This window comes from Rhinolophus hipposideros, assembly GCF_964194185.1.
Source record: "Rhinolophus hipposideros genome assembly, chromosome: 9".
Classification (NCBI taxonomy): domain Eukaryota; kingdom Metazoa; phylum Chordata; class Mammalia; order Chiroptera; family Rhinolophidae; genus Rhinolophus; species Rhinolophus hipposideros.
The window spans coordinates 28376090-28403627 of NC_138055.1; the positions used below are offsets into that span (position 1 = coordinate 28376090).

Sequence of the window (27538 nt, forward strand, 5' to 3'; positions counted from 1 at the left end):
CAGGAAATGGCGGTTGAATAGTGAATGAATGAATGATTTTTTTGACCTCCTTGAATTGCAAGCATGTTGCTTTCATTCAGCAGCCCAGGACTCAGCCAGGTTGTCCTCAAAGAATGATGTCCTAAGTAGTCCTCCCAGGATTGTGTGATGGGCAGGACTAATACTGGAGTGAGTGCAGGAGTCAATGTAATTTTTCAGAAGAGTGGAAAGAGATGCTGAAGGCTGGAACTTCTTTAGGTCCAATTTTTGAGAACCACTGTCTGATCGTTTTCCGATATTTAATCATCCAATCACCATAGGTGCCTACAACTCCCTATGCATCAGAATGTTTTTCCATATAGTTAAAAATAAAAACTAAATCAGTGTTTTAAAAACCTCAAGCTCACATTTTTTTTCTTGTGTTTTTTTAATCCCTACACTCAAAGAGCTATAGTTTTCTTGCTTCAAAGGCGACTTTAAGAAAAGAAGTGTAGTGAAAAGGCCCAGAAAGGAGAGATGTAAGTTCATACATTCTTTGTGTGTGTTTCAATTTTGAGAATATTGAGAATTCCTTAAGGCAGGAAGCAAGTGTAAATTTGGTAGATCTCCCACAGTACCTAGCACTGGCTATGCACCCAGAAAATGCTCAGTAAAAATTGGGTGGATGGATGGATGGATGGAATATAATTTTCTATTGCCACCATTACCAACAGTCACCTATAAACTAATGTCACTCTGGTCAGAATGCCCAAATAACCTACTACTTTCATACCCATTAATTCTCTCTCTGGACTTTTCTTTGCATGAAATAATATCTACCTGTTTTCGGTTCTTCACTCAATCATTCAAGAGAAAACCCTGTCTCCTCTCATCTAACAGTAAAACAGACACAAGTGTCCTCACACTAATCAAACAGCATAATATAATGGTATTTTCTTTAGGGTACTGTGTCTCCATTTGAGTAAGAGATGAAGTCCGAAATGTAGTTAAGTCTAAAACAGATGTTTTGTTTTTTCTGCCATTTATTTGGCACTAGCTACTCTGTGCTTCAAAACAAGAAACCAAAACACACGAGCAATTAACCTATCATTCATTCCCTGCATTGGGCGTGGGGATCGGGTCTAACGTAAATTAGTCCCCATGAGTCATGTCATCTATCATAATTCTTCGTCCCAAATAATTCACTGCCATCCCTACAGCTGCATCAGGACGTTCAGGTCATCTTTACCCAGGTCCAACTCATTCTTGAAGACCTGTATTGCTTCTGTCCCTCCCATTTCTGTGTAGTTCTCTGTCTGACCTAGCTTTTGAATGGTGGAGATTTCCAAGGCCAGATAATGCTTGGGCTGGGAACAGCCAATTCATGGAGAGACAGTCTTGGAGGAGGAGGGAGGAAGAGCTATTAGGGAGGCAGCTTGGGGAAGACAGAGAGAGGGGATGGAGCCCAGTGAACTACAAGAGGAAACAGAAATATGAGAGAAGCACAATAGAATATGTAGAAAAGTCTGCTTCCCAGATTTCTTATTACAGAACCTTCAAAAACAAAATCATTGAAGTGATGGAGAATGGATCTGGGGAAAGTAATCCTCTGTTCTGTGACAGGATTCATTTTGTTACTGAAGGGAAATAATCTACAAGAGAGAGACAGAAAGAAACCAGGAGTAGGGTGGGCGCAACAAAAAGGAAGACATATGGGGTGGGGGGTGGGAGGAGAAGGGCGAGGAGGAGAGAACATGGTATGCAGTGGGAACACTGTTGGAAACATAAGAACCGCCCCCAGAAAGAAAATGCCAGCATCTCTGGGCAAAAATCAAAATTGTCAGCACATGCATCTTTGCTCTCAGAAATATACATATTATTTTTTCCCTTTCAGAATGATTCTGCATCAGTAGACTACTTCAAACTAAGACACTAAGATAATTTCATCCCGCCCTTCATATAGCATTTCCAGGCCCCTTTCTCAGCATTCCACATACATGTGCTACCACCATGCTTTAGACAAATCAATCTTGAGAGCCCATGGCAGGGAAGATTCAGGAGCAAGTAACTGTCTAGGTTTCATATAGATTTACGTCTAAGAAAACTATAATGGAAGAACTCTGCCCCTCTTGGAAAAAATGATACAATCTTTAAAGCTTACACTTTCTAAACACAGTTTTCCATTTAATTTTAGTTGTTAATGTTGATATATGCACAAACAGACTAAAAAAAACAAGTAAAATAAGATAATAACAAAAACAATTACTATTTTTTTGAGCATTTTCTTTGTACGAGTCCTCTGCTAAACACTTTGCATACATTTTCATTTAACCAGCATGAAAACAATAGGACACCTTTACTGTTACCTCTGTTTTTATAGACGAAGACTTAAGCTCAGAGAGGTTAGGTAACTCGGCAAGGCCACTCAGCTAGACTAATGTAGTTAGTCTAAGACAGATATTTTGTTTTTTTTTTCTGTCCTTTATTTGGCACTAGCTACTCTGTACTTCAAAACAAGAAACCAAAACATGTTAATAATAACCTAACATTCACTCCCTGCGTGGGGTAGGTTATTTGATAACCTACCAAATAGGTAGGTCATTTGGGCATTTTGACCAGAGTGACACTAGTTTATAGGTGACTGTTGGTAATGGTGGCAATAGAAGCAGAGGGATGCTGAGAGACCCCTCTGGCTTCCAATATTGTGCCCACATTTATTTTTTACCAACAATGAGTATCAAGCTCCTTCCCCACTAACCTTTTCCTACACTTGGGAATAGGGAGGGAAATGGTTGAATCCTTCCCTCCCTTCCCTTTAACTATTTCCCTATGCTGTTTAAAAAACACTAAAATGATCAAAAATTAGGCAACTGACGTAAATACTCAAAAACTAAATAATTGATCTCTGATTAATGGTAGTTAACGGTATAAAAGAGGAAATAAAAGATACGTATGGTCCACAAATACCTGTTCTCTCTACCACGTCTGACAGTATTGACCCCTGTTCGTTTCTTAAAAATCATTGATTTCGGCTTCAGTCACCTGCCCCTCACAGAGCTGACAATCACAATCCTCCCTCCCTGTCTCCACCAGGCCTGTGACCTTTGCTAAATATTCTGCCTCCACCTCCCCTCCAACTCTATTGGGTGTTCAAAGCTCAGTCTGTACCTCACTTTGCTTTTCTATATATATTCTTCTGAGAGAACTGATCTCTTCTCAGTTGGTCACTGAGAGTTGTATCAACACTATGCTGATGAATTTCAACTCTGTAACTTCACCTTCCAGACTGTATAGTAGGCTCTTCAAGACATCTTCACTAACTTGTCCAGCCCTCAACTCCGAATTTAATTCATCTTCTTTGAAAAACAGATGCCCATGTCTAGTTCTCAATTTCCACTGATCCATCACCATCTTTTCAATCCCAAAACCTAAAAGGCAGCTTTGACTATTTTATCTTCTGTGTATTTTCTATACGGGACATTACCAGATCCTAACAAAGCATCCTTTAAAATTCTTTTGTAATCCCAGAGACCACCAAAATTCTGGCCCTTGTCACCTTGCATGTGTAGTAGGTTTCACTTGTCTTCTAACCTTCAGTTACTCGTCCCCCATCCTCTTATTCAGTGGTACAAGATTAATCTTCTTAAAATAGCTATTTCATCAAGTTGCTCCTATGGCTACCTCCCAGGATAAACTTAAACGACATGAATCTGGTTTTCAAGGTGTTCCATGAACTACTGGTTAGCAGTGACACTCGTTCAGGCCAAGGCGCGGATTCAAGAACTAAATAGGCTGTTTCATACAGAGGAGATTCTAAAGCAGAAAGCTACACCAGTGGTGTCTATTTCAACTCCTTTACACAAACATAACATACCATATTACAGCTAAAAGTTGTAAACCTACTTTTTACTGCTACATGCTCTTTTCCTCATTTTTTTGGATGAGATTAGGACGGAGTAAATGATTTGATTAAGGTCACATAATTAGATGCCAACTCCCAATATGGTACCTTTCCAGCGATAGCCAGTTGCCTTTAAAAAAATAACTCTGTCTCACTGTAACCTCACACTTATTTCCCATTACTTGTCTCCAATTCCATTCAGATTAAGTTGATCCCAGTATAATGCACATATGAACATTGAGTGTCAAGACCAAATCTTGCTCATGTTATCAGTCCCACTTGGAGAAATGTCACCTGGCCTTGGACCTCTACATTCTACATTCTTCGAAGTCTATATCAAGTTCCACTGCCTCCCATCCCTCCATGCTGTATCAAGGCGGTGACTTTGGCTGACATCGACAGTACGCCTTGACTGTAGCATATGAGTTGTACTACCCAGGTTAGGTACTTATTTATATTTTGTCTTATACTTCTACTCAAGATTTTTGTGTGTGTTGGCTTTGCTTCTTCAACTAAACCCAAGTTCTGAAGAAAATCAGAACATGTCTTTTCTGTTGTGTTGCTCTTCACACCAAGTACAGCTTTGTGCACAGAGCAGGTGCTGCAGTTTGTTGAAAATATAAAGAATCTAAGAAAAGAACCTGAAACAAAGTCTAAATACATAATTCAAAGGCCCAGAGGAAATCAAGTCCACAGATAATTCAAAGCTTCACTCTACAATTAGCTTAAGTTAATTCACTCATTCAAGAACAATTTATTGAGTGTCTGCTCTGAGCCAATTAAAGTGCTAAGCATTAAAATGCAATGGTGAGTAAAACAGACACTTCACTGCCAACGTGGAGCTGACAGTCTAGTGACACAAACATTAAACAAATAATCACATACATAAGTGTGTGTGTGTGCATGCACACACATGCACGTGTCCATATAATTTAACTAGGACTGTAGGAAAAATGGAAAAAAGTGGACAGATTTCAAATATATTTGGCTATACAACAAGTAAAATTAGAAAATAGATTACATGAAGGGGATGAGGGAGAGGAAAGAATCAAAGGTGACTTGCAAATTTCTGACATATGCACCCAGGATAACCATGCCATGGAGAAAAGCAGTGGAGGACAAGGTTTATGGGGTTATAGCATGAAAATTCCACCTTGAGCATGCTGAACAATTCCATTAGTAGAACCCGAGCAAATAAGCAAAGTTGACAAGAAGCAATTTGAGGCCCATGTCCTGACCTTCACTTTGTTCATCTTCAGATAGTGTTTCTTAAAAAGTAAATGCTCTACCAAAAACTGGGCCTCAGAAAACGAAAGCAGAATCAAGGAACTCAGCCCAGAATTGGGTAACTAGATTGTGAATAACTGCAAGTTATTGTTCGCTGAGGCAGGAAGAATATAAAACAAATCTTTTCAATCAAAGAAAATCAAATCTGGCCCATTTATTTTTCTTTATGAAGTGAATCAAAAGCTTGGCTGAACGAACAACTAAAACTTAGAAAGGACGGCTTCTGGTGTTATGTATATCCACATAAAGGGCAGGTTTAACATAGAGGCCCTTACTCTTCATTCCTTTTCTGGTGTTTACTCAGCTGCCTACATAATATTGTACTGGGAATGAGGCCAAGGTTCTGGACTCAAAACCTACTCAAGCTACTTCACTAATTATAGGGTTGGATGGGAACATAGAAGTCCTACACCTCATAAAATCAAAGAATCAAAGAACTTTGGAATCAGAAGGAATACAGGGCTCATCTCTTCCAAATTCTTTCCAAGCAAGCATCTCTCCTAAGACATTATTTTACAGATGGGAAAGCCAAAGTCTGAAAAGGTGAAATGATCTGTAAGACAGCTCATTAGTGACAACGCCAGGAACAGAACCACGCTCTCCTGCCCCTTCCACCATTCAGAGGAAGGGGTGTGCCTAGAAAAGAAGGCCCTTTTGGAAAGTAATTTGAGATCTGACTTTAGGCTTAGTAATTTGATATCCAGGGAGGATGACTGCCACGCTAAGATTCAACTTGGCTCAAATAAGTCCCCCTAGGTCTTTAATCATCTGAATAAAATGATCCAAATGCTATTGGAAAATATAAACCTGAGAGTGGGTAAGATGATTTTTGTTACAGTAAAGATGAGGAGACAGAGCAGCTTGTTATAGAAATATAGGCACAAGCTAACAAAGACAGGAACTATGGAAGGAGAGAAGAAAACATGACTTAACGTAAGGGCACTGTGCAAAAATTGCTGGAGTCTGACAGACTATATATAAAAGGAGGGAAGGGTGGTAACGAAGGAATCATTTCCAAGTACATGGCTGATCATGAGGCAAAAGACCATGTGAGCACACTCTACACATAAAACAAATGTTAAAACTAGTTCAAAGCCTATATTTTACTGCCAATGAATCAGAAAAATCACCTTCACACATGAAGGATAGCATATTTAATTTTTAAAAGAATAATCACTTTTTCATTCCACGTGTACAAGCCCACCTTTCATCTTGATTCATCCACATTTTCATTCTAAAAAAAAATGTGTGTCTTCTGTGCAATGAGTTCTGGGGTGGCTCCAAAAATGAATGAGACATTCCTAGCCTTAGATACTCCCAGATACACTTTTAATTTGAACTGTTTGCACATTTCTTATAATAGAGGTATGAACACAGGAGCACAAAGAGAGGAATGACTAATTCTTTCTGGAATTGTAAGAGAAGGCTTCATAGAGGAGGTGACACCTGAGTCAGATCTAAAAGCTATTCACCAAGGGAACTGACAGCCCATTCAGAGAGAACAGCCCAATGCAGATACATATAGTAAAAAACTGTCATATTTAGAGAATGGCCAGTTTACCATTGGTATTGCTGGATTACAAACAGTATACATTAGGGCAAGGTGGGGATTTGGACGAGGGAAGAACATAAGACAAGCCCAATCATGAAACTTAGACCCAGTTATTCAAGGATCTATTATGGCTTGCTGAGAAACATATATTTCATGCAGTGGATAAAAGGAGGCCACCAGATTTGTGGAAAAATTAGCTTTCTGCTCTAGATATCCAATTCTTCACTATTTGCAGCATACTGAAATCTTGTTTAATTCAATAAGGCCTGGGCTCCAATTTCTCCCTTAGCCCCAACTTGATTTGAGAAAGACTACATAAGCCACTTTGAGATCTTCAATAACAATGTCTCCATTCAAAAAAGGACAAATGCCAAGATGACGGGTTTTTCATCATCCAGTCCAACCACCAGACATCAGCTTCCTGGAAGATGCTTGCGGGAGCGGGGGTGGGGGAGGTGGGCCTTTGTCATGCTTTTGGAATTGAGGTCTCACGAGGCCCTGGTTCTTTCTCCTTTGTAAAGAAAAGCAAAGTATACTTGAGGAATTCTGAGCACACGGCCCTTCAAGGAGACCAACTCTTCTTCACCTCTGACTGAGATTTATAAAAGGAGTGTTTTCGTTTTCTTATCAAGGCATGACATTATGTTAAGGAAGACTGCTCTCCAGTCATGATGCTGTTCTTTCTCCAGCAGCATCTCTGCTCTATTATGATAGACCAATGCAGCCTGGACCAAAGGCATGTTGTGGGGGCTCTGTAATCAGGGCCTTAGCACCCAGGCCTCACAGGATCACGCCCTGGTCCTATTTATTTCTCAAGTGTCTCTTTCCCTTCGGATATGTCCTGTTCTTTCTTCACGTCGCCTGTCAATTCCTTTCTTTCTTTTCTTAATAAACATATTTGCCTGCTGCTTACTAATAACCAGAGTGACTGGTTCGATAGCCGGTACAACCAAACGTGGAGAAGTAGGATCTTTTGCCAGTGCTCAGAAGGAATAGAGAGACAGACTTCTTTTTTCACTTTTTTTTGAAGAAAAAATAAGCCTCACAATCTGAAGCACGTGTGACTGCCAGGGCTGACAGACTTAGCATGTGTGTCCTTTACACGGGACCCAAAAGATTTCAAAGGCTGAATCAAATGCTGTACTTGCTTTCTTTTCCCACTTTCCAATCTTACCTTTGAAATAGAAAAAGAAAGACAGCTCAGTCTTCCTGACACGGACACATATGAACTATCATCTCTCACAGAAAAAGGGAATAAGAAACACAAGACAGCCAAAAACTCTTGTATGTACCCTCAACTCCTCCAGGAGAGCACACAGAGTTGCTAGGTCACCCTTTGGCTCCACCTGGAAGCATGGTGGACAGCACAGTGAGGTGAGCTGGGGAGACAGCTATTCTCCTCGCTGCCTGGTTCTTAAGACAACACTGAACACCCAGGATGAAATGAAGCTGATATCACTTCAGGAAAAATGAAAACAATGCCAGCAAGGCAAAGAAATCCCTGTAAAGTACAAGGGACATTAAGAGTGGCTACGGCTCTTGGCCCCTGAAATTCACAGGTCCATAATTGTTTGAGGTTTGCAGTGCAGTAGCTACACTTCCTTTCATCTACTCTTCACCACCAATGCAGACCCCAATATTGTCTTGTATGTCCCTGTCATAAAATCTGGCAAAACCTCTACACATCTAAAAACAAACAACTAAACATGTAATCCTACTTACAGCACCAGTCATTGACATATACAAAATAAGGATTTCACTTGCTACATAAGACATTTTTCAATTCAAACTTGAGGAGCCTGGTTGAGCCCAAAAGAGAACCACATATTGTGTAGCAATGAATAAATGCTTCTTTATAGCAATTAGTTCCTCCCTCATGATATGCCACTGGCGAACAGTTGCCAGAAATCTCCATATAATAGCCCAGATCTGGAACTTGGAGTTTGGGGAAGAACAAGTATTCTGGATTCACTCCCTCCTGCCCATTAAAGAAGTCCAAGTCTGATGGCCTCGAGGACATGATGCAAAATACCATCTGTTCAGCCAGGCACCTTCAGGATTAGTGTGGGAGAGATAGCTGGGTGGGTGGAAGACAGGCATTAAAGGCAATGATAATAATCACCTAATAATCACCTACTTGGGAAATGTGTCTGGAGACTGTCATGGTTCTCTTATACAAGTCACAAAGGGTTTTAATGATAATGTGCATTTCCTTCTCTTCTTATTCCTTTGGACAAACATAAAGTATCCTTTGCCACACAAAGTCTTTAATCACATCGATAGCATTACTGTGTTCTGAAAAATTTTGTCCTCCCTTAATACAATTCCAAAGCTATGCTTTGGCCTCACTCCCTTGCTTCCTCGTAGCACTCAGAACCACAGTAATGGCACACGTTAAGAAATCACCTGTAAACTCCTGACAGAACATCATCAAGCCCAACTCAATTGGTTCTGCTAAAGGAGGTCGCTCCCAGACTTCAGGGAAGAGTTGTAAGATCAAGCTGGCCCACCATTAATTTTCTTACCTTGCCTCACCTTGTGTCTTCCTCACTCTAGACTCTGTTTTTCCTTTCATTCTGTAGCACGTTAGGGAGCAATTCCATTAATGTAATAACAGTGTAGTAATACAAAGAACATCATTTTCTAGTGCTAATAACTTTCATTTTAAAAACACTTGTGTGCTCCAAAATGTAACAAAGCATAATTTTCTCATCAAGGCCAGCAGACATCCCATCTGAAACTTTTCAAGTTCTGTTTCTTTGGGGATTGTAATCAATCTATGTACAGGAAAATTGAAATGCCATTTTAAAGTCAGATTTGCTTTGATGCTCATGCTGTCAGCTTTCCTGTCGGATACTCATCTCTGCATAAAATAGATACACGGAGTGTAAGAAAAGGACCAAAACCAGTATTAGGAAATCATGACCACCTGCAAGAGGCTCACCATTGATGAAATGTCCATATCCTGTACTCTTTCTAGAACTTGAATTTCATAGCACTAAGAGGGATCACAATTTTTAGACTGGTCATCAAGAGAATCAAAGGAAGGAATTCTTTCATTAGCATGAAGTTCAAATTTATGCAAATGCTATCATTGCCTTTCTCCTTATTCTGGCCATGAGGTCCACAACAATAACAGCAGAGTTGAGAACAGTTATTCACAACCATGGCTGCCCTTGAGAATCAACTTGGGCGCTTTTCAATACATGTCCATTCCTCGGCCTCTACCCCCTTCCTGTCTAACTAAATCAGAATTTTGCAGGGTGGGATCTTGGGATTTGCATACAGTTTCTTAAAGCTTTCAGGATATTCTAACACGCAGTCAGGACTGAGAAACACTGACGCAGGGAACTCAAAAACACAGGAAAGTGAAGACAGCATGGGTGCAAGTCAACACTTCAACACTTCCCTGAGGCTATTGAATCAGCGTCAGGTAAAACATTTTAGAAGGCTCCTTTATCTGAAAAAAGGAAAATGTTAACTTCTGATGATCTGCTATGATCATGCAAACATGTTTTATTTCAATGATTTCATTCTCCACGATACCTCCACCACCCAGCTTCCTTGGTGCTGTTTGTGAGATGCAGGTCTTGTTTCCACAGCAACACAGTGAACAGGTTGCCTGTAGTTTTGAGCACACAGTAGGTACCAACTGGTTTGCTGCTCAGGGCTGATGAGAAAGATTCTGTAAAAAGCTGAGAATGGTTCAGAACACACAAGTGTTCAACTTGGCTATGGGTTAATTTTGGAATTGGGCTGAATGTTCCGGGAAGGAAGTATGTACTTCCCTAAGGATTAAGCCGCTAGAGGCCGCTCTGAGCCAGATCCTTGCTAAATGCCGTTCTGAAGTGAAATCACATCAAAGGGAAAGGAAGGCGGCAGAGTAGTACTGGGAGTCATGGCAACACCATGGTTCCTATTTTTAAACTTGTTGGTGACTGAGCACACAAAGTATGTGTATACACATGGGGAAGGATATTCTGATATCTTTCAAAAGAATATTCTTTTATGAGGTTCTGACTTTGCAGGTGGCTGATAACCTGTGACAATGAGATAAAAGAATTAAGCTAGAATCAGCTGTGTTAGAAGGGTTCTTTTCACCTTAACTCCACTATCTTGTTCTCTGTCAGAAGGGATCCTTCATGGCCTTCTGTCAGAAGTACCAGGAAATTGCTGATTCCTTTAACCAACGTATTCTGCAATTTTGATCTTTGTTTCTTAGGTTCGTTCTGCTAGTGTCTTAAGCAATTCACTTTGGGTTACGAGAAAAATAAGTCCAAGCCAGCCAATTAAAAGAACTTTCTGTGGATGGCCCATTCCTTATGAAGCCAATTAATGGATGATGTGTACTGTTTGTATGCCCGGCTTCTAACATGTGATTTAGTACATAATAGGGACTCAAAATACCTACTGAATGTGTCACTGAGTCAGCTATCAGGGAATGTAATATTGTGAGGTACAGGAAAGCACCCTCCACACATCACATCTCTTTAACTCCCAATAGCATTGTTTTTACTTGTCTCCCATGTCCGGCCACGTATCAGTCGTAAACAAATCCAAATTTATCTGACCTGTCAAAAATGATAGAGGCCCTAGAGGACATTTGTAAATCATGACAGAGGCCAATGTCTTGTTTTGTTTTATTACATGTCCCTGACAGTATTTGAATGTGTCTGTACCCTCCAGGTGCCTCAGCAGATTCCAGAACAGAAAGTCTACTCTCAGTTCAGTTTCCAAGGACTTTCACGTCTGCAAAGACTACGAGTTCTTGTTTTTCCAAAAGTGGGCTAAAAGACTTCGGAATACATAGGAATAAAGTAAGAAAAAATTAGCATCTTTTCCAGTCAGAAACAGAAGGCATGAGATAACAGCAAGGCCGGGAAATATAGATGTGCCATACTCCAGCCCAGAGAGGGAAATAAAGGGGCTCTGTCTGGGACATCCCTAACAGGTGTGTACTGGACACTGTTCCCAGGCTGATCCTGGATTTATCATGGCTTCAGGAAAATAATTCAGCAGAGAGCCAAGAAAGAAACTCTTTATTACAAAACCACTTTGTCCTGCAGATTAATGATGTCTTCACACACATCAGTCATGCCTAATTGATTTAGCCTCCTCAGCTACAGAGATAATTCTCAGAAGGCTTGACAACGTAGGGCAAAGTACACCTGGAATTCATAAAGACTTGGGTTTGAAACCCAACTTTATCTGTAAGTAAAGTAGGCAAGTGACTTTACTTTCTGGATCTCAGTTTCTTTCTCTGAAAAATGGAAGTAATACTGCTTCTGTACAGTACAATTCAGTCTTAAATAAGGCTATATAAAGCACTTGGCACATAGTATTCACTCAATAACCTCTTTTAAAGTAAATTTTCTAAATTGCTGGAGCTTAGTATTTTTAAGTAGCAAGCTTTTTCTTGATTATAGGAAGCATTTTAAAATGGAAAATTTCAGAAAGGTATTACAGAGTTCTCTGACTTCTTAAACTAAAGATAATCAGTATAATTTAAGCTCTATTGATGACCTAACAATGACTATGCTATTGTGCTATACAGGGATGCCTTAAAGGGGGTATATGCTTTCTGGGGAGAACATCGCAGTTTGGCCCAAATCGTCTTAGATGAGTGTTCCCTCAAGATCTTCTGCTAGGCTTTTCCATTATTTTCTGCACCTTACCATTCTGTTCGTTATTTCTTAATGCTGTCAGTTTGCCTACCCAATTCCCATCATGTTCATTATTTCTAAGCTCTTGTCATGTGGGAAATCAGATAAAAAAGCATCTTAGAGGCTCCTGGCTACCTACCAAAGATACAGCCTTGATTCTCTCTCTAGTACTTTGATTTGTAACTGGACATATATTACTGCCCGGGTCAAAAACCAAATTTAACTAAAATAAAGTTGCCAGTTACCTTTGCAACTAGCTATGGCTATGGACTGATTTCAGACCAATGGGCTATAAGCAAAGTATGGGGTTTCTGGGTAATCTCCTTAAAAGGAAAAGAGCTTGCCCTCCTTCCTTTTAGTTTCAATCTACTGTTTGACATTGGAATTCAGCAGCCACCTTTGGCAAGGGGATGAAAGAAGGCCACACCCTATAAACAAAAAGTGGAAAGCTAGCAAGGGTTCCTGGTGCTCATGCAGCTACCATACCACCTCTGAACAGACCACTAAATATGCTCATGTATCACATTTAAACTGTGTTACTGATACTCTATGCGTATCTAATCCAACTGTCCACAAATTTATTAGAAGTATATATAAAATTAGAGTAAATGAACTCTGCGTTAAAATAAAGCACAGTAATTTTAGGGCAGGACTTTTGTGTCAGTGATTTTAGTTCAAAGCCCTTTTCTGCTTTCTTTGTGGTACTGGGTAATGTTCTAGATACATCAGACTGTTGAATATGTGACCTCTCCTCTTCCGAGTAAAGCAAGGAAGACTATGTGTGAACACACGTGAGATATGGTAACAGAGCTGTAAAAATAATGACACTGTGTAGTCTGTAGATCACTTGTGATTTTAAGTCACAGACTATCACACACACACGCCTCTAGTCTGTTCTCTACATGGTCAATAATGATTGAAATTTGATATATTATTAAAATTTACACAATAATGAACTATATCATAAGGACATTCTATTATGCTATTTTTGCCTAAACAAAAGCTCCCACTAGATTTTGGTTCAAGGAAGGAAAATGATGGGTGGGAGTGCCTGGAAGTGCTGCTGGGAAAATTAAAAGGAAGAATCTGAGTTTCCTCTGTTGATATCCAGTCAATCCATGCAGTGATTTGAAGCCCTCATAGGTTTGCTGTCATGGTTCAGTGAGATGATAGACAAGATTCTCTGGATAAAAACGGTCACTTTTATTATCCTCATTATTAGGCATACTAATGAGAACAACTTGAAGTTTTTGATCATCAAGATTTATGTCAAACACTAAATGCATGTTGACACATATCCTCATCCGAACTCCATCTGTGATCCCTTTCAGGGAATTCTGAAAAGGACCACTTAGAATGAACATGATATTGTGTGGCTTCTGCGCCTGTTTCTGTTGTTTCGTCAAGGAAGACGTTTCCTTTAGAAAAAGAAGACATTAAGGGATGGCTTAAAAGTATATAGAACCACTTGACTGCTGTGGTCTACCTCCTTTGCCCAAAAAGTAAATGTGATAAGGTTACTTAGCAAACATCCTTACAGCCAGCAAAACTTTTAAAAGGGAATCTGATTGGAAGGAAATACTTGTTGATTTCACAAGAGCTAATTCCAGAAAAGCCATTTTAAAAGGCTTCTATCCCATATTCAACTTTTCTCACACCATCAACTAAACGTTCCCAGTAATAGAAAGAATTGGGCAAATTGAAAAAAAGAATTGGGAAAAGTATTTTTGCCCAGGTCTTTTAATGATGCTCTACTCCATTTGACAGATGTAAATGTACATACACAAACATATGCTGAATGGATGTACAATACACACACACACACACACACACACACACACACACACGAGTATGTGTATGTGCAAGAATCCCACATGTGGTCATTTATGAACATAGAAAGCGAAAGACAGTAAAGCCTTTAAAGCTTTTAAATAAAAGGTGGCAAGAAGAAGAGAGGGGCAGTAAAAGATCAATGAACAGAATACCCTAGAGGGAAGGAGATGAGAAAGAAGAAAGGAAGGTGGGGGCTGTGGGAAACAGGAATGAATGAGGAAAAGAGAAAGCCTGAGCAGCGAGGGAGGCAGTAGGCAGCCCCCAGCCGGCTGCTGCTGCTGGAAGCCGGACAAGAGGGAACAGATTTCAGCAGCAGGGAAACTCTAATCTGTCAGCAGCAGTTCCTTCATGTGTGACCAGCCAGCCCAGCTTGGGGACTGGTGCCAGTCTGGGTGCGCTAACCCCACCAGTCCCTCCCGGAAGAGAATGCGCCACTGATACAAGCCTGAAACTCAAGGAAAGCTTCTTCTATCCAGCTCTTGCCACCACCCTCTTTCCAGCTTCTATGCATGAATCTGAGGTGCTGGTTCTGATCCCTTAGCAACCACTTCTGAAAATCAGGCAGGCTGAACACCCTGCTTCTTCCAAATCCTTATCAGCCTGGAGGATTCTTCCAGAAGATGACCACCCTGGTACCCTGACAGTTCCATTGGGGAAGAAACAAAGAGAAAGGCTCACACTATTATTTATTTTAAATACATGAGGTCTTTTATGGATGCAAAAGCCAGAAAACCATCTCTGCTCTCAAGAAGCTCATGTTAGTTAAGCTGACCTTAGCCGGCTGTGGTCCAGCCCTCACTCAGCCTTCCAGCCCATGGCAGTAACCGTAAATGACAGCACTCGAGCTTTCTGGCAACTCGCCTCCATCCTTACCACCACCCAGCCAGCCTTTATCCTCTGGTGGGAAGAGAGAACAGATGGAGAAACAATCCCACTCAATTTCTAAATAACACCACCTTCAATTCCCATTAACTGTGAATTTGCACCCTTGTCTGGGAAAGAACCAAGGGAGGAAGAATTGTGGGGACACTGCCAGACCAGGGCAAAGGTTAACAGGACAGCCCGCTGCCTTCTAGCCCTTCTGAGGACATGGTCAAGCAGCTAAGAGGCAGCGTGCTCTATGAAGAGAGCTGCTCCTACCATCAGGACACCTGGGTTCTGCACCCACCCAGCCTCTAACAGATGAGTGACCACACTGAGATTTTGTGTTCACATTTGTAAAATCCATTCATCATTCTACCACCTATTCTGTAAGAATGCATGTATCGAAAGGGTTGGATTAGATGAGCAGCAAGGATTCTTCCAACTCTAATGCTCTGATTTTAAGGAAAGCCGAAATTTATGTTTAAGGCTTGGCTAATGTACAGCGCAGTGAGGGGCTCCAATCCAGCTCCCCAGGCAGATCCGGGCCAGATCCTGGCATCATCACACAGCCTCAGCTGGGCTCCCTGGGCCTTGGGTTTCTTAGAAACATATAAAACGGGGATAATGACACCTGTCTTTATTCGTGATTTCAGCTGACAAATATTTATTAAGTTCATACAGTCTATCAGACACTGTGCTGGAAATATGGAGGTTAAAAAAATAAGTCCTGCTCTCAGAGAGCCTGAATTCAACCAAGAGGACAAAAAAAATATTTAAAAGTAAAATATACGCAGTATGTCAGATCAGTGCTACAGGGAAAAATAAAGCAGGAGATGGGGATAGGGAGTGCATGGGACGGGGCAAGGACAAGTTGCTCTTTGCAACAGGAGGTCAGGTAATCCTAAAGACCTTTTCATGGACCAGGATTTTTGCAAGGATCAAATCAGATAACTGACAATGCTGGTGTGCAGTAAGTACTCAGAAAGACAGTCAACATCAGTGTTAATAGCTTCCTCAGCCCGGCTGACCATGGGGCTGCTTTTGAGCATAGGTCTCGTGACCCTCTGCTTAACCCCTACCATTGCCACCAACCTATTTCCTTTCTGAGGCAGAATCAGTTATTTGGAACGAGGCCTGTCTTTTTTTCTCCACTGAGGGTTGTGGCTCTGGTCTGCTCTTCCTTCTTTCCTCTTTAAGACCATCCTTTCCCTTCCTATAGGCAGTGTACCACCCTTTCCACACCCACTAAAAAAAAACCCAATTGTCCTCAGTGAAATGGAATTCTTTCCCCACTCACTCTCCCTCTTAGTCTCCTGCCCTCTCCTCCAAATTGTAAATCATTTTTCAAAGAAGAAGACGTAAAAGAGTGGGGAGGAAGTAGAGGAGAAAAAAAAAATAGACGAGAAGAAAGAGGAATGAAACACCAAATATGTCATGGGTAAGTTTTGAATTTTACAACTGAGCCACAGAATTAAACAGTAATTAAGGAAAGAATCATGTAGGGGGTCTCAGTGTTGAACATTCGAGAATGTTCTTCACAGATTTGAATTGAAGGGAAAGAAGCAAAGATCACTGACTGAAATTACCATCTGTATATCTGACATGAAAACTGTGAAAGACAAAAAGAAACAGAGGAGTTTGAAAAAATCCTCGCATTCGGTCATCCTTCCATGAACAATTAAAGCTTACTTTGCCTGAATTACAACAAGCATTGCATATTATCTTTTAGGATAGTTATTAGATTCTTCAGTTAGCTTTCCCAAGTTATATCTATATTTACATACACAAGTGTGTCTAGCTTTATGAAACATTTCATATGAACACATAACTTTCCTTCGATCCCAGTGGACTTCTTTAATCACATAAAGGGCCACTACGCCCAACAGTCCCCTTATAACGATACATTCACAGAGCCTCTTGACTGGTTCACATGTAAATTATATTAAGTGAACCTATAATACATATGTGTCTTACCATAAATCTGTCCATGCTGGGCACTCCATGAACATTTAATAACAACTAAAGATGGGTAATGACCAAGCAGCTTTGGCCCATAGTGTCTAAAAAATATTCACTCAATTCCTCATTTATTTCTTAACCTCTCTGCACTTTGTAGGCCAAGGAAGTAAATGGGCATCCCATGGGAGCAATCCACCCAATACAATGGCTCCAAGGATGGGGAGACTGACTCAAGGTTAAAGAAAGATACTGTTCATCACCGCCCTTCTAATAAGAACCTAACAGAGCACCTTTCTTTATAGCGGTTATCTCCATCTCTCAAAAGCTAGGCCAGGAGGAAGATTCCAGCCTTTTGAGATGGCAAATTTAATGGGGAAGGAAAGATGGAGCTTGGGGGAAGTGCAAAATAAATGTTGAGTAGCAAAACCAAGGACACTAGGCAAAACTCATTAGGCGAGAGTCATAAGAAGTTTGCTATGTTGAGATCCGGCCATCTCAAAGTGAGTCTGCTTTTTCTACAAGTTCCAAAAGGTGCCCTATATGAAGAGTAGGAACATTGGAATATCAGGACAGAAAGAGCAGAAGTGAGTGGCAAGTGTGCCATCATCTGAGTGACAGAAACAAACTAGCAAAGCATTCGAGAGCATATTGAAAAGGAACATAACCATTAACTGCTCCCCCAGGAAGTGATAAAGGAAAAATAGACATGTGCCTACTAATAGCTAACAATTCTTCTCTAGCTCAGGGAAAGAAAGAAGGGTTTAGGTAACTGGCAGAATCCCTTTCTCAACGATTTTAAATCACCTGGCACCAAAACATTTTCAAACTTTTCTCAGGAACTAAGAAGATTGTTCACTTAGAAAATGCATGGCATAAGAAATTTTCCAGCTCTTTCAATCAAATACAGTTCCCAATTGGAATAAAACTCTCTCAGCATGTCTTAGGCTGTGTTACAGGGCATGGTACTACATGTACTAACAAGGCATGAATAAATGCTACAAAGTTTGAACAGAAAGTTAACTTATTTGCTAGTGTACAAAGTAGGGTTGTCATATTTAGCAAACAATACAGGAGTCCTGTTAAATTTGAATTTCAGATAAACAGCAAATTATCTTTTAGTATCAGCATGTCCCATGTCATATTTGGTACAGACTTATGCAAACAAACAAACAAACAAATCTGTTGTTTATCCGAAATTCAAATTTAACTGGGTTTCTGTATTTTTCTTGCAAACCTAAAAAGCTTGTCCAGCAGCCTAGAGCCTATCTGAGATATATAGTCATCAAGTCTAAAACTGGCCAAGCTTAAGGAGCTAAGAAGTAATCGTAAGGAATTTGAACTGACACATGATAAATAATACTCATTTGATAATGAACTAAAATAGTTCATTTTTATGAATCTTCTTTCAGTAACTAACAAGTGAATCACTTCAAATATGCATCTGTCTTTGGGGATTCAGAGATATCCATGACCCCTGTCCCTGTTCCCTAAATCTAGACTTATGAACTTCCCTCACATGAAAAGAAAACCACAACCTGTTTACGTAAAAGTGAGAGCTTTACTGCCCCTTATAAAATGCTTCTGGAGAGGACAGGGCCTGTTAATACTGCGAGGTTTTCAGAAGGTGAAAGGGGAAGCCATTTCCTAACTGTATTACTGTGTCCTCCTGAGGCTGGGTCACTCCCGGATACCACCTAAGGGGCCTTCCTCTCACAGCTGTTGCAGTGGATGAGCAGCAGGCCAACAGAAAAGTCATCCTCATAAAACAATCATTTGCAACAATTTTATTTGCAAAGATTTCCCGCTGTGACTAAATGGTGTGGTTACTTGGTTTGTTATTTAAAACATGACCATAGTGAGACCAGAGCTCTGAGGGGGACAGATTCTGCTTTCAGACCAGGATGAGAAGGAGGAATTCAGAGGGTGTGTGCCTAACTGAATTTCACTGATGATTCAGAGTTGTTCCTGGTGATAACAGCTCAGACTGAGTATAGCTCCTTGTTGGCCCTAATAGGCAACCCCTATCTTTTCTGGGTCTTGATAAAAAAAACATATTAAAATATTCCCAAGAGAAGATAGAGATTAGATTCAAGAACCTCGAAAAGCTGCATTTGGGAGGAAGGGAAGGAAAAGACAATGGAAATGAGCAAAAGATACAGGTATATGGATGGGGAGACAGCCAAGAGAAGATGTCCCGCAGGCAGTTAGATACAGAACCCTAGAAACATCAGGGGCAGAAGAGAAAGATCATAGAGGAAATGTACTAGTGGAAAAGTACATTAGTAAGTCTGAAGAAATTTTTAAGCAATATCCTTGGGAAATCAAGTTGAGGTGGACTCTTTCTCTTTGCTCCACACTGGCCATTGGGGCATTTATGAATAATCTATACTGTGTAATCCTTGTTATTTATAAGACTGCTATACTTGAGAAGATGGAGGTGGCCATCTTTATAATAACCTCTAAGGAAGGAGCATAGAGAACCTAGGGGGCTACCTTCCTGAGTGGCCATAAGAGAGGGTAACAAAGGTTAAAACCAATTGTGGTTTTAAAACATAGTGGTGAGAGACCAGGTCTAGTCTGAAGAGTGGCTTTATTGGAGAAGCAAAAGGTTGAGTAAAGGCATATTACAGGCTGATGTTAGTCCAAAGTTCAGGGGAGTCTTCCCAGTGGAAGTGGGATTAACACTGAAACCTGAAGAATGAAGAATTTGAAGCAAGCAAAAGAACATCTGCATTTGTGTATTGGTGGGAAGAGGTACCTGAGGGGTATATTCATTGTAAAGAAAAGAGCTGGAAGTGAGAGACAATGTGATATTCTCAAAGAACTAAAGTAAGTTCAGTACTGCAAGAAGGCAGTGTTCAAGGGAGAGTGGCATGAGACAATTTTGGAAAGGTAGGAGGACCAAGGCTAGGGAAGTCTTTATAAACCATATTAAGGACTTTATCATAAGAACAGTGAAGAACCACTGAAAGTTTTTATTGATCAGGAGAGTGATGACATCACATTTTCATCTTAGATCACTCTGGCTGCCATGTAGACTGAATATTTACTTAATGCCAGAAGATATGCAAGAGACCCTGCAGCAATACAGGTAGGAAGAGATGGACTGGGATATGGTACAGCGATGAAAATAAGTGAAAGCACTCCAGAGGAAATCCATAGAAAAACGCATGATTGACTATGAGGTATCAGGGATATAGAATCAAAGACACTGGAAATTTTTATTTTAGGAACTGGATAATAGGATGTACCCTTTATAGGTGATACAGATTTGGTTAGAAGAGGTGGGAGGGTAACGGGAGAGGAGAAAACAGGTCAGTATTGGCTACGGGGCATTCTAAAGGAACATATCTAGTCACAGTTAGAGATACAGACCTGGGGCTTCAGGGAGAGGTTTGAGCCAGAGATGTCAACTAGGGGCAAGTTACAGGCATTAATTGTATCCTCAGGGATGGATAAGAAAAGAAGAGGGTCTAGGACAGAGTCTTGAAAAGCACCGATATTTAAAGGATATGTAAGGGAAGAAGAGCACGTCAAGGAGCCTAAGGCAGAATTGCCAGAGGTAGGAAGAAAGCCAAGATAGCCCGTACCAAACAAGCAGCTGATAACTAGGGATGGCAGAAAGAACAGAGCTCAAGGTGGTAGCATATTAGGATTGGACCACAGGTACCACTACGTCAACACTAATTTTAGTTTCACCTTTGAATTAGGAGCTTAGCTGAGTGGCCTTCGTCCAACTCCCTCCCTTCCAGAAATTAAACAAGTATAAGTAGGTACATATTCAACCTCCACTAAATGTATTTCAACGTCCACAAAGTACACTTTCTAATATTTCATTTCTTAGGCCAGATAATGGGTACCTGAGTATGTATTACTTTTTTTTCTGAATACCTTTCCATATGTCTGATATAGTTCATAAAAAATTTAAAATGGAAGCCAAAAACATAGCTGAATAAAAGACAGTCAGGTTATTGAATAGAACGTATATGTTTCCATTCATGTAATAATGGTGTCTCAGGAGCACCGTGCTTCTAACACCAAGGTCATGTGGGTTCAATTCCCACATGGGCCAGTGAGCTGTGCCCTCTACAGCTAAGATTGTGAACAACAGCTCTCCCTGGAGCTGGGCTGCCATGAATGGCTGGCAGCCATCGTGAGCGACTGGCAAAAAATAAAATAAAACAAAATAAAATTATAGATTTATAACCACATAGGTATACATCCACAGGGAGATGTACAGAAAGATGGTCACTAATTCTTCCAACAACGATTATCTCTCATTAGTTGGATTTAAGGTCATTTTTACTTTCTTCTTTGTGCTCTTCTATATTGTTTGAATTTTTGCAATGCGCACATGTAGCAGTTTTATACAAATAACCAAATCACAAAAGCATCCTATAGAATCTTCTGCCCCACACAGTCGCATAATTACCGCTAAAAGGATACACTGCAGTCATGGCTGGGTTATAAGGTGAGGTCAGGGGAGCAGAACGCCACCCACATACTCTTATTGAATAAACCAGACCAAGAGCAACCCTAAAAGCTGTCTCTACAGCAGCACTCTCACTGTTAAAGACAGAGAGAGGAGAAACAAAGGAGATAAAAACCAAGGGCAGAATCATCTTCATGTGCCTAAAGACCCATGAACTTATTCTCCATTCCCTCTCAGTACAGCAGCACTGCAGAGGTAGGTGGGCTGGTCCTCCCTCACTGCTACATACGCTGTGCCTTGCATAGTGATCAAGTATGTAGGAACCAGAGAGGACTCAACTCCAAACTGAACCTCTCCCTTGCAGTGTGACTTTGGACAATTGATACCTACAAGCCTTGTTCTCTGGCATTGTAAAATGGAAATAATTTTTAAAACCTGCTCTCTAGACTTGTTGCTTTGAGGGTTGAACGAGGTAAAAAAAATGCAATACACTTAGATTAAGACTTAATACATAGTGAGTGATCAATAAGTGGGAAATGTTATGTACTTTATAAAACATGAACACAGTCACATCAAGCTTTGGATCCGAAATACTCCCCACATCACAAACAATTGCCATCCCTATGGCAAGCTTTCAACTTGTGAGATCTGAACTGCTCTTCCCACAGTTTCTGAGCCTCCAACCCATCTTGGAAGCTGTCCTCTGACCGCCATCATCAGTGTGCCCTCTGTTCCATACTTACCTGTTTAGCATATTGGACTGGTAGATTCTCTTCTCGTGGGTGTTGTAACAACTGCTCTTGGGCTCCGGGATGAAGCTATGTTCGGATAGCATGTCAGAAGCAGCGGTGGTAATGATGGCAATCCCATCTCTCACTCTGGCAGGGAGGCCATAGTCCCACTCATCATAGGAGACAGAGATGAGCCCAGTTGGGAACTCCGAGGGCACTGTGTCTGTATCCCCTGCCACCAGACTAGGCACAATCCACGTGTAGCCATAGCCAGTCAGCCCCACGGAGTTAGCCACTTCGAAGATGTAGGTGGCCTCTTCCTTAGTACAATAAAGAAGAATGATGGGACTTTGAAGTTTCTTGAGCTGGTTCTGGATCTTAGAATCTCCATCATCCAGGGACATGTCCAGTAGGAGGACTTCCTCTAACTCCCAGCCCACAAAGCTATTCTCAATGGTGCTGCGAATCTTGTTTACAAAGTCCTGGTAGCCAGGGAAGTAGGTGGTGACAATAGAAAAGATGTACCAGTCATACTCTTCCATGATGTTGAGCATTACGGAAGCTTGCTGTTCAATAGATGGGCCAAACTGGAAGAACATGGAGGATTCATCCTAGAATAATTAAAATGTAAAAGAAAAAAAAGAAAGAGAGAGAAAGAAAAAAAATCAAACCAAAGATGGTAAGGGAAAATTTGAACTAACTGAATACAAATTTGTGTCCATTATTTAATTTTTCATATAATGCCTTTAAAAATGGATATGTTTGAATTGCAAACATTTGTAATACATTTCTTCCTAAATCTACTCTAGAGAAATTCAACATAGGTCTATACTCTCCTTGTCTGAAATCTTTGTGGCTACTGCCAGAGCCCAGGGCACTTCCTAAAATGAAATATGTTAATATTCCTATGGTAAAACATATGAAGAGTTACATAAAGTGAGGTAAAGACTCCAAATGGCCCAATGTCAGTTCAGGTCAGGTTTTATTGTCAAGTGAATTTTACAAACACACGTGCACGTGCACGGGCCTCCCCACACATTTACCATTTTTCCAACCTTTTGTACTTTCGATTGTGGATGTGTAGCATTCAGTCAGAGTGAAGAATCCAAAATGCCATCAATCTACCTATGCACGTGGTATAGGCACACTGGCCCAGCAGGTGGGTAGTATTCACTACGGATATCAGGAAGAAGCATATATACATAATATAAGATTTGCTCAGTATATTTTCTATAAAAGTATATCTGTTGAATTAATAGCACACTTAGATTTCTCTCTATCTTCTACAGTGATAATGAGATACTCAAGCTAGAGTAAGGCTCAAATAGCATATCTGAACCACACGTTAGAATGACTTGCATCCTAGTTCATATGTGATTAAGCTTTATTTTAGAGAAACATACAGAAAAAACATTCTTTCTCTTACCAATATAATACACAGATCTCAATCTGACCTGCGTATCACACACATAACCCTCTGTCAATTCTGAGCTTCTTCTGTTCCCTCTTTTTGAGGGAAAAGCCATTTTACATTTCTCACATTTTAAGTGGTATTTTTCTTGCTACTCTGAGATGTCAAGCCCTGCATTTTATCTCTACCTTACAGCTAGAAGAATCTGAAACCACAAAACGAAAACCCTCTCAGCCTTGTCCTCTCTCAGTCCATTCCTCCCTGACTTCCTCCTGGGTAGTGGCATCTCCCTTCTTGGTCAGTGCCTCCTATCTTATATCTGATAGTTCATCTCCATTTTATAATAATCCAGGCAAACAAGACTGTATCTTTTTCAAAGAGGCAATTCTTCTTATAAGTTTCCCAGACAAGAGCTTCAAAGTAAAGTTACAAGAGACCAGGTTTTAAACAAAATTATACAGTAATTTCTTAGTTCAGGAGCATATGAGTATTGTTGTACAATGAGAAATAACTGAGTATTTTGGTTTGGGATACTCACTACTGAAAAAACTGCAGGTTGGGAAATATCCAGCTGGTGTCCAAAGACACTGATTCTGCAATGAAAACTGCCAGCCCCTGGGCTCTGCCAGAGTTATTGTTGCTTTGCATGGCCTGAACTTTTCACATTTCCCACAGGCCATACAGAATGAAACAGTAGATGCTTAGTCATTTGAGGGTGATTCTTTCTGCTAAGGGTAAAATGATGCTTATCATTATCATGACTCCCTCCCCTGGCTTAAACATACGGTCAAAGAAGAGCCTCAAAAAAAAAAAAAAAAAAGGAATTCAGAAATGTGGAGAGGGTGGGGCACCCAGAATGGGTGCGAAGAGGAGTGGAAATAATTTGGAATAAAATAGTAATTTTGTGTGTGTCCATTCCAAACTGCAGCCAGCCCTTGCTCCTGGCTTTCTCCTACTGCACTACAAGTATTACTCTTCTGGGGAAGCCAACCCTGTCCTTAGGTTATAGGATACAGTGGGAAGCCAGAACAACAAGTTTAATTATTCTAAGACTTGTCAGTGGCCTACAGAGAACCACAACAACAGGAGAGGAAGGCCAGTAACAGAACAACTCTCCAGAATGGCGATCACTTTCAATAAATAGCCATTTGTTTTTCTTGTTATACCTCCAGCTGAAAGGAATCTTGGGGATGCTCAAATGAGAAATATTATCACTTGAGTTTTCATAAGCCCAGTGGATATAACAAAGTGATAAAAGTTTCTAAATATATCTTAAAATGTACAGGCTTAGGATGAAAGGGATTCAATGACAAACAAAGTCTACCTATTCTATGATAAATGAACATATCTTATCACAAGGAGGTTCCTGAATACCCACATAGTTCCATCTACAATAAAACCACAACTGGTTCAAATACACAGGGAGTAAACCATGGAGGTTTATAATAAATGAGCCCATGCTAATGAGATTGAATTGGAAAAAAGACAACAATCTGTTATATACCAACCTGACCTTCTCCTCTTTTAGTCTTCTCTTAAAACACTCTCACAATTATAAATGAGTTCCTAAAGAAACTGCCAGCTACTATGTGAAGAAAGCCAATGTGGGGGTTCTGGTCAAGAATGGCTGAGTAGGTAAATGCTGTGCTCATCTCTTCCCAAGACCACATCAAAATTACAACTAAATTATAGAACAATCAACCTAGAGAACCAGCTGAAAACTAGTTGATCAGAAGACCTATAATTAAGGATACAGAGAAGTCATGTAAAAAACTGGTAGGAGGGGTGAGGGGCTGGCCCTACACCCATGTGTGGCAGTTTAGAATCATGAGGGATATAGCTACAGAGGTCCCCACTGAGGAGCGAGGGGTCCAAACCAGAATCCCCAACCCAGGATAAGGAGCACCCCCAACATTTGGCTGTGAAAATCAATGGGGATTCCAACTGTCCGGGTGAGAGAGAAGTCTGCTGGAAATGCAGATGTCCTCTTAAAGGGCCTGCGCACAGACTCACTCATTCACAGGCACTTACTCTGAGCTGTGGCAGAGGTATAGCAGCTCGGGAGGCACCAGAGACATACTGAAAGAAACTGAGTTGTGTGCTGCAGGGTGAGGGCTGGAGAGACAGCCATCACTGTTCCTGTATTAAGCCCTCCACTCACACATGGCCAGCAGGCAAGCACCATCTTTCCTGTGTTGAGCCCTCCCCTGACACAGCCAAACCTGAACCTGCATTAGCCTGGTAAACTCTGCTCCCTCCACCTTGATGACTCCCTGAGACCCTGCCCCACCCAACTCACACACCATCAGAGGCTATTTTGGCAGCAGGCAGCCAGCCTTGGCCTGCACTGCAGTCTTTCTTTAAAAACTCTAAAAGGTCCACAGGCCCCAGGTGGGCAGCAGCTAGCCTTGGTATGCTTTGAGCTTTCTGCTGAGTGGCTGCAGACTCAGCACTGGCACCAAATCTGAATCTGCATTAACCTGGTGAACACTACCCTCCCCACCCTGGTGAATCCCTGAGACTCTGCCTCATCCAACTCCCACACTGCCAGAGGCTCTTTCAGCAGCTGAGCCTTACAGGCAGCTGACAGGTGGTAGCAAGCCTTGGGGTGCCTTGTGCTTCTTGCTGAGCTGTCCGTGGCCAAACACTCGTGGTAGTTAGCCTCGGTTCACAGCATGGCCTCTCCCACATGCCTCAAGGTCCAACACAGGTAGCAACCAACCACAGATCACTTTGTAACTCCTACCAGATAGCTCTGGGCCAATCACAGGCAGCAGCTCACACTGGCCTTCACCAGAGCCCTTCCCCAAAGGCTCTAGAACCAACACACCTGGTGGCCAACTTCAGACCACAACAGAGAACCAACCAATTAGCCCCACAAACAGTATACCAAAGCATGGTCTTGGAAAGCACCAGAGTCTGCTGAGGAGAATCCTGCTTCATGATGTCAGCCCTCACACAGCAGTTCACACACTGTGGACTTAGCAAATCCTCACAGCCAGTCAATCTGAGGGTCAATCTTACCCACTGACATGCCAACAGCAATCAAGGCTCAACTAAAACAGGAGGGCATACACAACCCACACTAGGGATTCTCTTGGAGCACTCAGCTCAGGTGATCAGGGATACTGTGCCACTGGGCCTCACAGGACACCTATTACATAAGGTCACCCTGCCAAGACTGGGAGATGTAGCAGATCTGCTTAATTCATTGAAACAAACAGAGAGGAAGCCAAAATGAGGAAACAAAGAAATATGTGCCAAATGAAAGAACAGGAGAAAACTCCAAAAAAAGTACTTAACAAAATGGAGGCAAACAACCTACCAGAGACAGAGTTCAAAACAATGTTCATAAGGATGCTCAAAGAACTTAGTGAGAACTTTGACAAAGAGATGGCAAACATGAAAACAGGACATATAAACTATAAAAAAGAACCAGTCAAAAGTTTCAAGAATAAAAGAAATTATTTCCTAAGATTATAGCCTTGTTCAGTAGGGGTTAATTTTGTTTAAAAGCATTATATCTAGGTTATTTAGTCCAAAAAACTAATACTAATGCATTTATTTTCAGACTTAGTAAAAACATAAAGTTTGAGGAAAATAAAAGCTGTTACAGTGAAAGTGAAAAAAAAAAAGAAATAAAGACTACAATAACTGAAATGAAGAATGAACTAGAAGGAATCAATAGCAGACTAGATGAACCGAAGTATCAAATCAGTGATTTGGAAGACAAGGTAGCAAAAAAACACCTAATAGGAACAGCAAAAAGAAAAAAGAATTTTCAAAAAATGAGGATAGTTTAAGAGACCTCTGGGACAACTCGGGTAACAACATTCACATCATATGGGGTACCAGAAAGAGAAGCAAGAAAGCAAGGGATTGAGAATCCATTTGAAGAAATGATGACTGAAAACTACCCTAACCTAGCAACGGAAATTGGCATACAA

At 40.9% G+C, this 27538-nt stretch overlaps 1 protein-coding gene across 1 annotated transcript in view; it reads right to left on the reverse strand.

Annotated features, from left to right (window-relative positions):
• The window catches only part of GRIN2B (glutamate ionotropic receptor NMDA type subunit 2B), a 403139-nt gene that overhangs the window by 152991 nt on the left and 222610 nt on the right, over window positions 1-27538 (reverse strand). Inside the window, exon 5 of the mRNA XM_081058567.1 lies at window positions 22193-22791. Coding sequence (XP_080914693.1) covers window positions 22193-22791 — 599 coding nt within the window. The remainder of the gene's footprint in view (window positions 1-22192; window positions 22792-27538) is intronic.